Below are 16,933 nucleotides of genomic sequence, written 5' to 3' on the forward strand. Positions count from 1 at the left end.
TCCCCATCCCCATCCCCATCCCATCCCCATCCCATCCCCCATCCCCATCCCCATCCCCATCCCCATCCCCTCCCCATCCCCCCCATCCCCCCATCCCCATCCCCATCCCATCCCATCCCCATCCCCATCCCCATCCCCCACCCCATCCCCATCCCCATCCCCATCCCCTCCCCATCCCCATCCCCATCCCATCCCCATCCCCTCCCCATCCCCATCCCATCCCATCCCATCCCCATCCCCATCCCCATCCCCATCCCATCCCCATCCCCATCCCCATCCCATCCCCATCCCCTCCCCATCCCCATCCCATCCCATCCCCATCCCATTCCCATCCCCATCCCCACCCCATCCCCATCCCCATCCCCATCCCCATCCCCATCCCCATCCCATCCCATCCCATCCCATCCCATCCCATCCCATCCCCACCCCATCCCATCCCCATCCCCATCCCATCCCCATCCCATCCCCATCCCCATCCCCATCCCCATCCCCATCCCCATCCCCATCCCCATCCCCATCCCATCCCCATCCCATCCCATCCCCATCCCATCCCCATCCCCATCCCATCCCCATCCCCATCCCATCCCCATCCCATCCCCATCCCCATCCCCATCCCCATCCCCATCCCCTCACCTCTGCACACTCGGGGGGGTCCCCATTCCCAAAGGTACTGGTCACCACCAGCACCAGTGTCTCGTGCTCCAGGGACACCACGTCGTACTCGTCCATGCACAGCACCTACGTGGTGGTGGGGACATGGGGTTGGGAGATGGGGAGGGGGCAGCAACCGGCGCTTCCCCTCACCCAGACCCCCCCACAGGGCCTTTGGCCTTTGGCCCCGTGGGGGGGGTCTGGGTGGGGGGAGGCGCCCATTGCATCCCAGTATTCCCCACACCTTGGGGTCGAAGGCGCGTCGGAAGAGCTGGCAGAGGTTCCAGGCGTAGGTCCGGGATTTGCCGGTCTCGGTGGCGTAGAGGATGGTGGCCTTCACCCGACGTGCCATCATGTGTCCCATCAGCTTGGCCGAGATCTTCACCGCGCTGATGTGAGGGGACGACACATGAAGTGGGTCAGCGTCTGCGTGTCGTCCCCCCCCCCCGGCTTGGGGCCCTCCATGGGTTCATCCCACCGCTACCAATGTGGGCACCTACTTGGCCACCTCCTTGAAGGTCTTCCTCCTGGTGACGGTGGTGCCCTTGGAGACGTAGACCTTCCATGCGTCGGGCTGTGGGGCGGGTGTGTTGGGGGTCAGCTGGGGGGCCCGTGGAGCCATGGGGTGGTGGGGCAGTGGGGCTGGCCCCACCTGGTAGCGGAAGGTGGGGCAGAGCTGGTAGTTGACCATCTCCTGGTGGAAGACGGGGGTGAGGCTGCCCGAGATGGGGGGCACGATCCAGACCCAGTCGGCCGGGCACCCCCCCCGCGTCCGCAGCTCGTTCTCCATGTGCTTCACGAAGGACTCGGTGGCCGCGTGGTGGTCCACGATGGTCACCTTGGCCATCTGCGGGGACGCCGGGCTTGGGCTTGGGGGCTGGCAGCGCCCGGTGCCTTAACCTGGCAGTGCCGGCGTCCCCGCGGCGTGGCGGTGCCGCGTCCCACCTGGTAGCTGTGCAGCACGGCGATGTTCACCTCCACCGCCGCCTTGTCCTTCCAGAGGGACGACGTGGTGCGCGTGTCCAGCCCCATGCGCTGGGCCACCTCCTGCCGGCGGTGCGGGGGACATCAGCCCGGGGGGGCCGCGGCAGGGGGCCGTGGGGCGCCGTGGGGCGCTGCCCCCCGCGGCGGCGCTCACCGGCAGCAGGTTGTAGCGTTGGCTGTCGCAGAGGTTCCGGGCGCCGATCTCGCTGCTCATGTACCACCCGTTGAAGGGCGCCGCCGGGAACTGCAGCCCCCCGATCTCCAGCAGCATGTTGGAGACGGCCGGCAGCGCGTACCACCGCAGCCCCAGCTCCCCGAACCACTCCAGCCTGCGCGTGGGGCGGGCTGCGGCTGGTGGACCCACACCTGCCCCACGCCTGCCCCGTACCGCCCCACACCAGCCCCACACCAGCCCCACACCACCCCACAGCGGCCCCAGCTCCCCAGACCACTCCAGCCTGCATCGGGAGGTGGGCTCAAGCCAGGGACCCATGCCAGCCCCACACCAGCCCCATGCTGCCCCATACCAGACCCACACATGCCCCATGCCAGCCCCATGCTGCCCCGCATCAGCCCCGTACTGCCCCACACCAGCCCTGGCTCCCCAGCGTGGGTCCCCAACCTCCATCCCCGTATCACCCCATGCCATCCCCACACATGCCCCATGCCAACCCCATGCCAGCCTCATATTGCCCCACACCAGCCCCATATAGCCCCACATCATGTGCCCCACACCAGCCCCATACCGCCCCACACCGTGTGGGTCCCCAACCTCCACCCCATCCCCTCCCCAAGGCTGAGTGCGTGGGACCGCAGCCCCCCACGGCCGGGAGGGGTGTCCCACTGGGGCTGGGGGGGGCACAGCCCCACTCACGTGGGGTGCTGGAGGGGCACCTCGAGGACGAGCTCCGGGGGGAGCGGGAAGAGCTCGGGGGGCTCCTCGGGGCTCTGCAGCAGCAGCGGCAGCACGTCGAAGCAGCCGCCGCCGGGGGTCCAGCCGTGCTGCACGCAGAGCTGGGGGGGCAGCGTCAGGGCGGGGGGGGGCCGGCACGGGGTGTTCGGGGGGGGGGATGTGGGGGTCTCCCCACCTCGGTGATGTCGACGTTGGCCGGGTCCCCCCGCACGGAGCCGTCAGGCTGCCGGTACCCGGCGTAGCGGATCAGCTGCGCGTTCCAGATGCGGAAATCACCGCGCCCCGGCGCCCGCGGCGGGAAGATGGTGATGGCCGACCTGGGGAGAGGGTGGGGGGGCAGCGGGGGGCGGTGTGTCACCCACCCACAGCCGGGGTGGGGAGGGGGGTCTGTCCGGCGGCGGGCCGGGCTCTCACCGAATGTTGCCGCGGTTGGTGGCGTACTGGATGTGGGTGCAGAGGAAGCTGAACATCTCCCCGACGTTGGCGCAGTCCCGCGCATCAAAAACCTGCGGGATGGGGTCGGGGGGGGACATCCCGCTGACAGACACACACACACACACCCCCAACCAGAGCCCGCCCTATGGAGCGTCCCTCCCCGGGGGGACCCCCGGCCATGGGGCAGGCATGGGGCGGGGGTCCCCATGGGGCGGTTGCCCCCCAGCCCTCACCTGCAGCTTGTTCCACTGGATGCGCCCCACGCAGCGCGCGGCGTTGCGCCAGGCCTGCTTGGCGCCGAAGACGAGCTCGGGCTCCAGCAGCTGGTAGGTGCCGGTGGCCGCGATGGCGCCTTCCACCTCCCGCAGCCTCTGGACGTGCGCCGGAGAGTTCTCCCTGCCGACATCCCCCCCGCGCCTCAGCACCCCCCGACAGCTGCGGGGTGTCCCGGGCAGGGATGGGGCTATGGGGCACTATGGGGTACTATGGGGCGGGGATGGGGCTATGGGGCACTTTGTGGTGGGGATGGGGCTATGGGGTACTATGAGGCACTATGGGGCAGGGATGGGGCTATGGGGTGTCCCAGGCAGGGATGGGGCTATGGGGTACTATGGGGTACTATGGGGTACTTTGGGACAGGGATGAAGCTATGGGGTACTATGGGGTACTTTGGGACAGGGATGGGGCTATGGGGCACTATGGGGTACTTTGGGGCGGGGATGGGGCTATGGGGCACTATGGGGTACTTTGGGGCGGGGATGGGGCTATGGGGCGCTATGGGGTACTTTGGGGCAGGGATGGGGCTATGGGGTGTCCCAGGCAGGGATGAGGCTATGGGGTACTATGGGGTACTTTGGAGCAGGGACAGGGATGTGGGGTGTCCCGGGCAGGGATGGGGCTATGGGGCACTATGGGGTACTTTGGGGCGGGGATGGGTCTATGGGGTACTTTGGGACAGGGATGGGTCTATGGGGCACTATGGGGTACTTTGGGGCGGGGATGGGGCTATGGGGCACTATGGGGTACTTTGGGGCGGGGATGGGGCTATGGGGCACTATGGGGTACTTTGGGGCAGGGACAGGGATGTGGGGTGCCCTGGGCAGAGGTGGGGATGGGGGCTCTTGGGGTGGAGACGGGGCCGTGGGATGCTGCGGGGCAGGGATGGGCCCGCGGGGCAGTGAGGCGGCCGTGGGGCGCCCCCCCGGCCCCGCTCACCGCCGCAGGGACAGGTAGTACTGGGTGATGAAGTCCCGCGCCAGCCCCAGCAGCTCCTCGGGGGGGCGGGCGCCGTCGGGGGCCGCGGTGGGCAGCGGCCGCGGCAGCACCAGCGAGCACAGGCAGCGCTGCGCCGAGCACGGCAGCTCCTGGGGGGACACGGGGGTCGGCTCGGCCCCCACCCCCCCCCACCCCCCGGCCCAGACCCACATCCCCCATCCTGCACCCCCCACCCCAACCCCCCATCCCCGCTCCCCCCAGCCCTACACCCCCCAGTCCCCCCCAGCTCTGCACCCCCTCCCCGTGGCCCCCAACCCCGCACCCCCCCATCCTGCACACCCGTCTCCGTACCCCCAGCCCACACCCCCAGCCCCACACTCCCCAGCCCCCCCCCCCCCAGGCCCCCCAGCAACCCCCATCCTGCGACCCCCCATCTCGCACCTCCCCAGCCTGGCCCCCCCCCATCCCTGCACCCCCCATCTCTGCACCCCCATCCCTGTGCCCCCCATCCCCATGCCCCCACCCTGCCCCCCCTACCCCTCACCCCCCATCCCTGCCCCCCCCCCCGCTCCCCCCATCCCCGCGCCCCCCCCGGCGCCCCCCGCCCCCACCTGCAGGGCCTGTGCGCAGAGGGTGTCATAGCCGATGCTCCCCGTCTCCCAGTTCTTCAGTCGGGCGAAGCGGGGGGGCTCCGCGGGGCGGGGGGGCGCCGAGCTGGGGGGGGGGGGGGGCAGCCCTGAGCCCGGCACGGGGGGGGGGCGCCCCCAGCCTCACCCACGCGTGGGGCACAGCCGGGGGGGACCCCCGCTGCGCGGGGGGGGGGCACTGGGGTGTGCTGGGACCGGTGGAGGGGGGTTGTGGGGGGGTACTGGGGGGCTGTGATGGGGGTGACCGGGGACGTCCCCTGCCCCCCTCTCCCGGAGCCTGGTGCTGCTGTGGGGGTCCCGGACCCCCGGCTCGGCTCCGTGGGGGTGGGATGGGGGGGCTGAGCTGGGGGGGGCTGGGCTGGAGGGGCTTGGGGGGGGGGCTCAGCTGTGGGGCTGAGCTGGGGGGGGCTATGGGGGGCTCAGCTGTGGGGCTGAGCTGTGGGACTGGGTTGGGGGGGGCTTCGGGGGGGCTGATCTGTGGGGCCGGGGGGGCCGTGGGGCGTTGCTGTCCCGGTGCGTGCGTGAGTGCGAACAATGGCCATGAGTCAGAGCGGGCTCCCGGCCACCGAGGGGGCGAGCCCACCTCCCGTCCCCTCCCGTCCCCGTCCCCGTCCCCTCCGTCCCGGGGTGTCCCCACACGTCCTGGCACCGCTCCCCCTCCCCACTCCACCCCACACGCCCCCTCCCCACACATCCCCATATGTCCCCTATACGTCCCCATACATCCCGTCTGTCCCAGCACACCCCGCTGGGTCCCGGCACGTCCCACGGGTGGCCGAGGGGGCTGGCGTCACCGCAGTGGGGCTGCCGGGCACGCCGTGGGGCGGGGGACACCGGCGCGATGCCACGGGGCACCGAGGGCAGGCGGGCGCAGGGCTCTGCTGCCGACGGGCGACCGCGGCTGCACCGCGTCCCGCGCCGGTGGGGACACGTCTCCGGTGGGCTCCGGCCACGTGGGGATGTCCCCATGAGCCACGGCGCGGGCGGGGAGCGAGCCAGGGGGCCCCGTCGCGGCACGGTGGGTGCCGGTGCCCCGTCCGTCCATCCATCCATCCCGCCCCGTCCGTCCGTCCGTCCCGTCCCGCGCACCCACCTGCCGCGCTCGGTGCCGACGCTCTCCTCGGGCGGGAGGTTCGGCGAGGAGCTGATTTGGCGGGAGCAGAGGCCGAGGCCGCAGGAGCGGGCAGCGCCGGGCAGCACGGCCGGCAGGTTCCCCATCCTGCCGCCACTGAGCCGCCGGTGCCGGGAGCGGCCGCTTCCTCCGGCCGCCGCGGGGAAGTGGTGACCTCGGCCGCGCGCGCCTCCGCCCCGCGCACAATGGGCGCCCCACCACCGCCACGCCAACGCACCGCCACACACCGCCATGCACCACGACGCACCGCGACGCACCGCGACGCACCGCGACACGAGCTGGGCCGCACCAGGGACCCCGCCATGGGGCTGGCAAGGGGCTTCGGCCCCGCTCGGCGCTGCCTGTGCCCGGGCAGGGGGCTGGGGGGACGCGGCGGTGGCGGTGATGGGGGTCAGGACGTGCGAGGACCCCCGGCATGGCTATGGGACCCCTGGCGCAGCCATGGCCCCCTGGAATGACCACGGGACCCACATGGTGGCCACAGGACCCCCAGCACAGCCATAGGGACGGCTGTAACAGCCACGGGACCCCCATAATGGCCATAGGGACCCCCATAATGGCCATGGGACCCCCAGCACAGCCATAGGGACCCCCAGCATGACTACAAGACCCCCAGCACGGCCACAGGACCCCCATAATGGCCACAGGGACCCCCAGCAGGGCTAAGGGACCCCTATAATGGCCACGGGACCCCCGGAATGGCCATAGGGACCCCGACACGGCCACAACCCCCCCTTGGGGGTCCCGCCCCCCCCCCCCCCCCCCCGTGGGGCAGTGGTCCGGAGATCCCCTCCCCCCGGTTCCCCCCCCCCGGGGGGCCGCCGCCCCCCACCCAGTTCCCGCCATTGACGTGCCGGGACCCCCGGGGGGGGAGGGGGGGACACCCCGGGGAGGGGGGGGTGCGGGGGGGGACAGGACGAGCCGAGCTGTCGGCGGGGCTGGGGGGTCCCACGGTCACCCCGGGGGGGGAGCGGGGTCCCGGGGGGGGGGTGCTCCAGGGGTGCGGGGGGTGCGGGTGCCCGGGGGGTGGGGGGCCCGTCCGCGCCCCCGCAGTGACGGGAAACCGCGCCCGGACCCGACTGCGGCGGTTCCTTCCTGCGGGGGGGGCGGGCGGGGGGGGAGGGGCGGACACCCCCCCGGGGGGAGAGTCCCCGTCCGGCCCCGCCCCCACGGCCTTTCCCCGCCCCCCCGACGGCTCCGGGACCCCCTCAAGCTCCCGGGGGCGGGGCCGGCCCGTCCGTCACTGCAGAGCGCACAGCCCATTGGCTGCCCGCCGCGGGGGGGCGGGGACTCGGTACGGGGGGGGCTCGGCTCGGCCCGGCCCGGCCCGGCTCGGCTCCTCTCGGCTCGGCCCGGCTCTTCTCGGCTCAGTTCCTCTCGGCCCGGCCCGGCCCGGCTCGGCCCGGCTCGGCTCGGTTCCTCTCGGCTCGGCTCGGCTCGGCTCGGCCCGGCTCCTCTCGGCTCGGTTCCTCTCGGTTCCTCTCGGTTCCTCTCGGCTCGGCTCGTCCCGGCTCGGCTCGTCCCGGGTCGGATCGGTCCGTCGGTTCCATCGGTCGCAGCGGGTCCGGGTCGGTCCCGGCCCCACTTTCAGCACCAGGGACAGAGGCGGGACTGGGACCGGACTGGGACCGGACTGGGACTGGACTGGAACAGGGGACTAGATTGAGACAGAGACTGGACTGGGACTGGGACTTGGACTGGGATTGGACTGGGAATGTGACTGGAACTGGAATTGGAACTGGGACTGGACTGCAACTCGGACTGCGACTGGACTGAGACTGGAACTGGACTGGGACTTGGACTGGGACTGGACTGAGACTGGGATCGGGACTGGAACTGGAATTGGAACTGGGACTGAGACTGGACTGGGACTGGAACTGGACTGGACTGGGACTGGGACAGACTAGGACTGGGACTGGGACTGAACTGGGACTGCAACAGGGACCAGGACTGGTATCGGGACTGGATGAGGACCAGCACCGGAACCGAGACAGCACCGTGACTGGGACTGGGCTGGACTACACTGGAATGGACTGGTCTGGATTAAACTGGGACAGGGACTGGGATGGAGACTGGAACTAGGACTGCAACTGGGACTGGAATGGAAACTGGCACCAGAACTGGGATTGGACTGGAACCTGCATTGAATCCAGCACTGGGACTGGGGCTGGAACTGGGACCCAGCACCGGGACTGGGATGAACTAGGACAAACTGGGACACACCACTGGCACTGGGACCAGCACTGGCACTGGGAACAGTACCAGCACTGGGACCAGCTCTGGGACTGGGACCAGCATGGGGACCTACATAGGCTATGGGACCAGTAGCAGCACTGAGACCAGCTCCAGGACTGGGACCAGCACAGGCACTGGGATGAGCACGGACACTGGGAATGGCACCAGGACTGGCACTGGGACCAGTACCAGCAGTGGGACACACACACTGGGACCAGAAGCAACACTAGGACCAGAATCAGCCCTGAGACCAGTACTGGCACTGGGACTGATGGCAGCACCGGGACCGGTACTGGCCCTGGGACCAGTCCCAGCACTGGGACCAGTACTGGTACTGGGACCAGCTGCAGGACTGGGACCAGCACTGGGACAGGCCCTGGGACCATCACCAGAACTGGGACCAGCACAGGCACTGCGACCAGTACAAGCACTGGGACCCACACCGGGAGCAGCACTGGCACTGGAACCAGCACAGGCACTGGGACCAGGGCCGGCACTGGAACCAGCACCAGCTCTGGGACCAGGATGGGCACTGAGACCAGCACTGGCACTGGGACCAGGATGGGCACTGAGACCAGCACTGGCACTGGGACTGATGGCAGCACCGGGACCGGTACTGGTACTGGGACCAGCTGCAGGACTGGGACCAGCACTGGGACAGGCCCTGGGACCATCACCGGAACTGGGACCAGCACAGGCACTGGGACCAGTACAAGCACCGGGACCCACACTGGGAGCAGCACTGGCACTGGAACCAGCACAGGCACTGGGACCAGGATGGGCACTGAGACCAGCACTGGCACTGGGACCAGGATGGGCACTGAGACCAGCACTGGCACTGGGACCGGCATGGCACTGCAAATGGCACTGGGATCGGGACAGGCACTGGGGCCATCACTGGCACTGGGAATGGGACACACACTGGGACCAGTAGGATCATCACTGGGACTAGTAGGAGCACCGGGACCAGTAGCAGCACTGGGATCAGCAGTGACACTGGGACCAACTTCGGGACTGGGACCAGCACCGGCACTGGGAACAGCACCAGCACTGGGACCAGTACAGGCCCTGGGACCAGCACCGACACTGGGACCAGCACAGGAACGGGAACCAGTAGGAAGACTGGGACTGGGACCGGTACTGGGACCAGTAGAAACACTGGGAGCAGTACTGGCCCTGGGACCAGCACCGGCACCGGGCCCACCACGGGCACTGGTACCAGTGCCGGACTGGGACCCGCTCCCTCACCGACCGCGGCACGGCCACCGCCGCCGGGGGGCGTGGCCGGGGACCCCCGCGCTGTGGGCGTGGCCTGCCCATGGCGCCCCCGGGCCGGGCGTGGCGGGTCCCCCCTCGGGCGCCCCCCCCCCCCCCCCCGGCTGCCATTGGCTGCGGCCGCGCTCGCCCCGCCCCGCGGGCCCGGCTGTCAACACGCAGCGCCCGCCCAGACCCGCCGGGCCGGGCCGAGCCCCGCCGAAACCTGCCGAGTCCACCCGAACCCGCCCGAACCCATCCGAACCGAGCCGAACCCGCCCGAACCTAGCCGAACCGAGCCGAACCTAACCGAACCCAGCCGAACCCAGCCGAACCGGGCCGAGCCGGGCCGAACCCACCCGAACCCAGCCGAGCGGAGCCGAACCGGGCCGGGCCGGGCCGGGCGAGGGCCCGGTGCCCCCCCTCGCCCCCCCCATCCTCTCCCTGACTAAATAAGGCCGATGCAGCGGCCGCCGCGGCGCGCACCGAGCGGGTAGAGCCGGGGGGGGCACCGGCACCGGCACCGGCACCCCGCGGGGCCCGCCCGCCCCCCCCCGGGGCCGCCCCGCCGGCGCCGTCCTTGGCTCAAGGGCAGCGGGACCCCCCGCGGCGCGGGGACGCCGCCCCCCCCCCCCCGCCCCGGCCCGGCCCCCCCCCGGCGCGGAGCGGCGGCGGCGGCGCTGCCCCATGGGCCCGGCAGCATGCCGGTGCGGCGGGGGCACGTCGCCCCCCAGAACACCTTCCTGGACACCATCATCCGCAAGTTCGAGGGGCAGAGTGAGTGGGGGGGGCGGGGAGAGGGGGGGCAGGTGACAAGGACAGCCCGGAGGTGACACCGCCCCGCCGGGGCCCCCCCAGGGCTGGGGGAGGGGGGTCCCCCCCGGGGGTGGGGGGTGTCAAGCGGGGATGGAGCCCCCGCTGCGCGGTGGGGCGGGGGGGGGTCCCTGCGGTGGGGGGGCCCCTGTGGGGGTGGTGGCAGTGGAGGGGTCCCCGTGGTGGGGATGGTGGGGGGGTCCCCATGATGGCGGGTCCCCGCGGCGGTGGGGCCCCCATGGCAGTGGTGGTGGGGGGGCCCCCATGGCGGTGGCAGCGGGGTCCTTGCGATGATGGGGTCCCTGAGGTGGTGGCGGCGGTGAGATCACTATGGTGGTGGCAGTGGGGTCCCTGTGGCGGTGGGATCGCTGTGGCGGTGGGGTCCCCATGGTGGTGGCGGTGGGGTCCCCACAGTGGCGAGGTCCCCATGGTGGTGGCAGTGGGGTCCCCGTGGCGGTGGCGCTGGGGTCCCCATGGTGGTGGCAGTGGGGTCCCTGTGGCGGTGGGGTCCCCGTGGCGGTGGCGGTGGGGTCCCCATGGTGGTGGCAGTGGGGTCCCCGTGGCGGTGGGATCCCTGTGGCGGTGGGGTCCCCATGGTGGTGGCAGTGGGGTCTATGTGGTGATGGTGTTGGGGTCCCCGTGGTAGTGGGGTCTCTGGGGTGGTGGCGCTGGGATCCCCATGGTGGTGGCAGTGGGGGTCCTGTGGTGATGGCAGTGGCATCCCTGTGGCGGTGGGGTCCCCGTGGTGGTGGCGGTGGGGTCCCCGTGGTGGTGGCGGTGGGGTCCCCGTGGTGGTGGCGGCGGGGTCCCTGTGGTGATGGCAGTGGGGTCCCCATGGCGGTGGGGTCCCCATGGTGGTGGCAGTGGGGTCTGTGTGGGGATGGCGCTGGGGTCCCCGTGGCGCTGGGGTCCCCATGGTGGTGGCAGTGGGGTCCCTGCAGTGGTGGGTTTCCCGTGGTGGTGGTGGTGGGGTCCCCGTGGTGGTGGGGTCCCTGGGATGGCGGCGGTGGGGTCCCCATGGTGGTGACAGTGGGGTCCTCACAGTAGTGGGGTCCCTGGGGTGGTGGTGGTGGTGCCGGCGGTTTGGGGGTTCCCCTGGGGAGCGAGCGGGGTGGATTGTGGGGCGTTTGGTCACTGGGAGCCCAGAGCCGCAGATGGACGGACGGATGGATGGATGGATGGAGTGACGCCTCGCCGTGGGGTGCCGCGCCGGCGGGGGGGTCGGGGGGGGCGTGGGGCTGAGCCTCCCCTCTCCCCCCCAGGCCGCAAGTTCATCATCGCCAATGCCCGGGTGGAGAACTGCGCCGTGATCTACTGCAACGACGGCTTCTGCCAGCTCTGCGGGTACTCGCGGGCCGAGGTGATGCAGAAGCCCAGCACCTGCGACTTCCTCCACGGGCCCCGCACCCAGCGCGGCGCCGCCGCACAGATCGCCCAGGCCCTGCTGGGCGCCGAGGAGCGCAAGGTGGAGATCTGCTTCTACCGCAAGGACGGTAGGGACCCCACGCCGCCGCCGCCGCCGGCGGAGATTGACGGTTGTTTGCGCAGGGGGTGAAGGCGGCCGTCCGTCACGGGCAGGCAGACCCTGGAGTCAACGGCGGGCGGCCGCGCCGGCCCCATCCGTCAGCCGTGGCGGGTTCTGCCGCGCCGTGGGTGGCACGTGGTGCTGGCACGGGTGGGAGCCTGGCACCGGCGGCGGGTGCCTGCATGCCGAGGGGCAGCAGCTCTGAGCCCGGCGGTGGGGCGGTTTGTCTTGCCACACTGGCACCAGCACTGCCGCGATGGCTCCCAGCAGGGCGGTGGTGCTGCTGGGGGCCGGGAAAGCCACGTGCCGTGGGGCTGGGGCCGTGGGGTGGGAGCAGCGTGCTGTGACCCACCGCAGGGGTCTGCCCGGGGGGGTGATGTGGGACGTGGGGGCAGAGGAAAGGTGGGGGGACGTGGGTCGGGGCAGCGGGGTCTGGGTGCCGGGGCTGCGCTGGCCCGGGCCAGCTCCTGACCTGCTGGCAAATGCTCAGCCGGCCCCGTCCCGTGGGTCCGGCTGCCCCACAGCTGCCCCATGGCTGCCCCACGGCAGGGTGGGATGCGGGCGCTGCAGTGTGACCAGCCCCAGAGCGAGCCACGGGGCTGCGAAGCTTGAGCCTGCGTTGGGTGTCACGGTGCCACCGTCCCGGTGTGGGTGCGTGTGTGGGGCCACCGGCCAGGCTGGGCACCATGGCCCCACCGCAGCCCTGCCTGCTGCCAACGCCGCCGGTCACGGGGGTCTCTGCGCCGGCGACTGTGCCGGCTGGTGGGTGCTGGGCCCCGCGGTGCTGGGGGAGGGCTGGTGCCGGCAGCCCCGCGTTGGCGGTGCCGGGGCTGCCCCACGCCAGGTGTCCCGGCTCTCACGGCAGCTGCCTCCGGCTCTCGGCACGCGGCCCCGGTTGTGGTGAGCAGAGTAAACAAAGCTGGTTCCCAGCTGCCGACCCTGCGCCGGCTCTGCCGGCTGCCGCCACGTGGAGCCACGCCGGTTTTGGCTCCCCGGTGACACCCAGCCACTGGGGCACGGGGTGCTGGGGGGTCCTGCCGGGGGCTGAATGTGGGGGGAGACCCAGTCCCTGTACTGGCCCTGTCCTGCCACGGCTCTGCGGTGCAGCCGGCTGCCGCGGTGCCTGGCACCGCCGGGGCTGCGGGCGCAGCTGGTGCTGGTGCCCTTTGGACCCGTGCGCGGTGCCGGGGGCTGGTGGGGCGCGGGCAGCGCATGGCTGCTCCCGGCCCCGCTCCAGTGGCGGCGCTTGATGAGCTCTTGTTAGGGCTGTGCTAATTGCCTGGCCCGTGGCATGGATGGGCTCGTGGTCCTGCCTGTGCCTTTGCCCCCTGGGGGCCCCCCGGGGCACGCAGCCGCAGGTGCCGGTGGGGCGGCTGGTGCGTTGGCAGTGCTGCCCGCGCCGCGTCCCCGGGGAGCGCCGTGTTTCCGATGGGATATTTATAGGCGGTGGTGGCGGCGGCAGCGGGTGCGTGCGGTGAGTGGCACCTCCCGGGGGGGCTCCGCGGGGACCCGGCCGCCCTCGCCCCTGGGGCAGAGCCCCCCGAGCACCCGGACCCCCCCGGCTGCTGCCGCACAGGGACCCCGCTGCCGTCGGCTCTGGCCTCACGGCTGGGCCATGCCAGCCCCGGCACGGTTGCCATCGCTCATCCCGTTGATGCCCTCGTGGCTGTGCTGTGGCGCTGAGCCCCACTCCACCACCTCAGCGGACCCCACCACCGAGCCCCCCGCCGCAATGCCTGGCACGGCCCTGGGCTGCGGTTGCGCGGTGCATGGCGGTGCCGTGCATGCGGCGGGGAGCCGGCTGGGCCCCGCTGCCGCGCCAGCCGCTGCTGCAGCCATTAGTTTTGAGCGACGTTGTTTATACAGCCCCGGCGCTGCCGGGGACGGCGGAAGGTCGTGGCAGCCATGGGGAGCTGCATCCCCGCAGGGACGGCCTTGGGCTCACCGGGGGGACCGCCGCAGTGCTGCACCGCGTTTGCCGCAGGGAGGGGTCTGGGGAGGGGGCAGAGACCCCCCATCCCACTTTTGGGGTTACCGGAGGCCGCGGCAGCACGTGGCTCAGCCGTCGGCACGGGCCGGGAACCGGGCGAGGGTGTGAAGGAGCCTCATCGCGCCCGGCGCATGTTGGCACATGGCAGCGTGGGCGCTGGCAGGGGTCCCCAGCCCCACCCCTGGCACCGCGCTGGCATGGCGCTGGCACCGCGCTGGCCGCGGGCAAAGAGCATTGGGGTCACATCCAGTGCTGCTGGCGCTGCCGGGGCAAGGTTGCGCCCTCGCTGCGGTGGGCCAGAGCTGGCACAGGGGGGGTCCCCGGGGGGGTCCTTCCGTGCTGGGGCAGGGGACGGACAGAGCGGGGTCCCGGCGGGGTTTGCGTGGGGGATCGGTGCCGCGCTGGGGTGCCGGTGCCCCGCTGCCCCCCGGCTCATGGCACTGCGGTGCGGAGTGGGGGGTCCCTGCGGCACGGTGGGGTGCGCGCGGTGCCGGGGGGGCACAGTGTGGTGCGGGGGGGGTGGGGATGGGATGGGATGGGATGGGATGGGATGGGATGGGGTGGGGTGGGGTGGGGTGGGGTGGGGTGGGATGGGATGGGGTGGGGGGCGGCTCCCCCAGTGCGAGGGGTCCCCTCGGTGGGGGGGTCCCCTCGGTGGGGGGTCCTGGTGCTGCCCCCCGGTGGTCGCGGGGAGCAGCGCAGCCCCGGCCGGAGCTGGGGGGGGTGGGAGGGATGAGGGGTGCGGGGTGGGGGGCGCGGGGGGGTGCATGTGGGGGGTGCAGGGTGCTCCTTGAGCAGGGGGGCCGCCAGTCCCATGCAGCCCCCCCCTCCCCTCCCCCCACTGCAGCGTGGGGCACATTCGGTCCCCATCACTCGTGGATGGGGTCCCTGAGCCCGGGGGGTCGGGGGGGTGCGGAGCCCCCCCTTGTGCCGGGGGGTGGGGGGTGCAGGCGGTTCGAGCAGCCCCTGCTGGGGGGCCTGTCCCGGGCTGGGCTGGGTACGGGGGGCACAATGGGGGGGCATGTGCGTGTGGGAGGATGCTGGGGGGATGCTGGGGGGGCAGGGGGGGGCAGGGGGACACGGTGGAGGGGCAGGGGGAGGCTGGGGGGTGCTGCGGGGGTGGGGATGCTGTGGAGGGGGCAGGAGGGTTCTGGGGGCGGAGGAGGATGCCGAGGGGGCAGAAGGATGCTGTGGGGTGGGGGTGATGCTGGGGGGGGGTGGTGATGCTGTGAGGGGCAGGGGGATGCTGGGGGGGTTGGGGGCTCAGCGCAGCCCCCTCCTCTCCCCCAGGCCGGCACGGTGCTCCCGGCACGGAGCCCTGCACCCCCCCAGGGCATCCCCCAACCCCCCCGCCCCCTGATGCCCCCCTGTCCCCCCCCATTTCCCCACAGGCAGCGCGGTGGTGGCGGTGGGGGCTGTGGCCGGACCGGGACCCTGGGGCGCGTGGCGTGGTGTGGCCGTCCCGCCGCGCCGGCGGCTGCTGCCCACAGCCATATTTAGGCATAAAGCCGGCGCGGCGGCTGCGGCGGTGCCAAGGGCCGCAGCCCCCGAGCTCGGCGGTGGGGCCGGGTCGGGGGGGGGGGGGGGGATCCCCTCCGCCACCTTGGGTGGCCGAGGGGTCTGCATGTCCGCAGCCCCCGGAGACCCCGCCGGCAGCGAGGTGAGGTGCGTGTGTGCCCGGCGCGGGGGCCCCCCGCAGCCCCTGCCCCACGGCCGGACCTCGGCGGGCAGCGCGACGGGACGGGGGCCATGGCTGGCGCTGGCGCGTGTCCCGGCAGTTCTGGGGGGGATCAGGGGGATTAGGATTTCCGGCGGGTGCCGGGTGGGCGAGGATGAAGCAAAGCTGCCGGCGGCGCGGGGCGGCCATGTGTCGGTGCTGCTAATCCCACCGCGGCCGGCGGCAGGGCCAGGGACCCCGCTGTGGCCTGTGCCGTGCCGTGCCGCGCCGCGTCGTGCCGCGCGCCTCCTGTGCCGCTGGCCCCCTGCCCGCTGCCCCACGTGCGGGCAGGGATTCCCCATGCGGGGCTGGGGACGGGGATGGGGACGGTGCCAGCTGGCGGCCGCCGTGCCGGGCTCCCCGCCGCGGGCTGCCAGGCCCGCTGCCAGCCGGGGGGGACGCACACGCAGCGTGCGGGGGTGCAGCGGGGGCCGCGGCTCGGGGGAGCCGCGTGGGGATGATCCATTGCCGCGGCATCATGCGCTTGTCCCTGTCCCGTCGCAGGTGCCGTGGGTGATGGGGGGGTGGGTTGGGGATGCTGGAGACCCCCCCCAGCAGCCCCAGGGAGGATGGGGACCCCCCCCAGGGTGGGGGGTGGTGGCTCCGGCCAGCCCCACGGTGGGGCGCTGGGGGGGGTGGAGGGTGGGATGCTGCCACATCCCCACACAGGAGAGGTTACCCCAGGTTGCCCCCCGGCCCCCCCGGCCCCCCCGGCCCAGCTGAGCTGCCAGCTGCGGCAGCAGGATTAACGCTGCAGCTGTTAACGAGTCCTGAGCGGCTTACGCCCGGCCTGGCACCCCCACTGCCCCCCTGCGCCCCCCCCGCAGCCCCCCGGCACAGTTTCTGGGCTGTTTTGGGGGGCCGAGTTGCCCCCCCCCCCCCCCCCCCCCATGCTGCAAACTTGGCTGTGCCAACTCTGAAGATGGGGCCGGGCTCTGTCCCACCCCCGTGTGCCTCAGTTTCCCCCCGTGACGGGGCAGCAGGGCCCTGCCCCCCCAGGGCGAGGTGGGGGTGCCCCACACGGGACGGGGGGCTGTGCCGCCGCGGTGCTGAGCCTCCCACCCCCCTCCCGTCCCCGCAGGCAGCTGCTTTCTGTGCCTGGTGGATGTGGTGCCGGTGAAGAATGAGGATGGGGCCGTCATCATGTTCATCCTGAACTTCGAGGTGGTGATGGAGAAGGAGCGCGCGGGGTCGCCCGACAAGGACACCAACCACTGGGTCACCCCCGCCAACTGGTTCCCTGCGGGTAAGGGGGGGCGCACAGGCTTGGGGGGGGTGTCTTGTGCCGGCACCGCCGCGCCGGGGGCAGCAGCGTGGCTGCGGGGACGCCCGCTCCTGCGGCAGCGCCATGCCACGTGGAGACGGCACCCGGTGCCCCGCCGGCAGCACCCACGGGGTGGGTTCAGCGAGTGGATCCCCCCC

The 16,933-nt window shown here is 72.5% G+C and overlaps 2 protein-coding genes across 2 annotated transcripts in view; one reads left to right on the forward strand and one right to left on the reverse strand.

The window, feature by feature from the left end:
* The window catches only part of NOS3 (nitric oxide synthase 3), a gene marked incomplete at its 3' end in the record, with an annotated part of 6,474 nt that extends 369 nt beyond the window's left edge, over positions 1-6,105 (reverse strand). The window contains exons 1-13 of the mRNA XM_082479742.1: positions 5,939-6,105; positions 4,810-4,912; positions 4,199-4,347; positions 3,217-3,379; positions 2,963-3,054; positions 2,724-2,865; positions 2,510-2,649; positions 1,790-1,964; positions 1,597-1,698; positions 1,304-1,498; positions 1,152-1,225; positions 896-1,040; positions 634-738 (exon numbers count right to left, since the gene is read on the reverse strand). Of these exons, the coding sequence (XP_082335868.1) occupies positions 634-738; positions 896-1,040; positions 1,152-1,225; positions 1,304-1,498; positions 1,597-1,698; positions 1,790-1,964; positions 2,510-2,649; positions 2,724-2,865; positions 2,963-3,054; positions 3,217-3,379; positions 4,199-4,347; positions 4,810-4,912; positions 5,939-6,063 (1,710 nt within the window). The 5' untranslated portion in view covers positions 6,064-6,105. The remainder of the gene's footprint in view (positions 1-633; positions 739-895; positions 1,041-1,151; positions 1,226-1,303; positions 1,499-1,596; positions 1,699-1,789; positions 1,965-2,509; positions 2,650-2,723; positions 2,866-2,962; positions 3,055-3,216; positions 3,380-4,198; positions 4,348-4,809; positions 4,913-5,938) is intronic.
* A 4,062-nt stretch (positions 6,106-10,167) lies between these two features.
* The window catches only part of KCNH2 (potassium voltage-gated channel subfamily H member 2), a gene marked incomplete at its 5' end in the record, with an annotated part of 28,384 nt that continues 21,618 nt past the window's right edge, over positions 10,168-16,933 (forward strand). Inside the window, 3 exons of the mRNA XM_082479612.1 lie at positions 10,168-10,243; positions 11,542-11,772; positions 16,593-16,757. Coding sequence (XP_082335738.1) covers positions 10,168-10,243; positions 11,542-11,772; positions 16,593-16,757 — 472 coding nt within the window. The remainder of the gene's footprint in view (positions 10,244-11,541; positions 11,773-16,592; positions 16,758-16,933) is intronic.

This window comes from Vanellus vanellus (assembly GCF_965231255.1).
Source record: "Vanellus vanellus genome assembly, chromosome: 2".
NCBI classification, from domain to species: Eukaryota; Metazoa; Chordata; class Aves; order Charadriiformes; family Charadriidae; genus Vanellus; species Vanellus vanellus.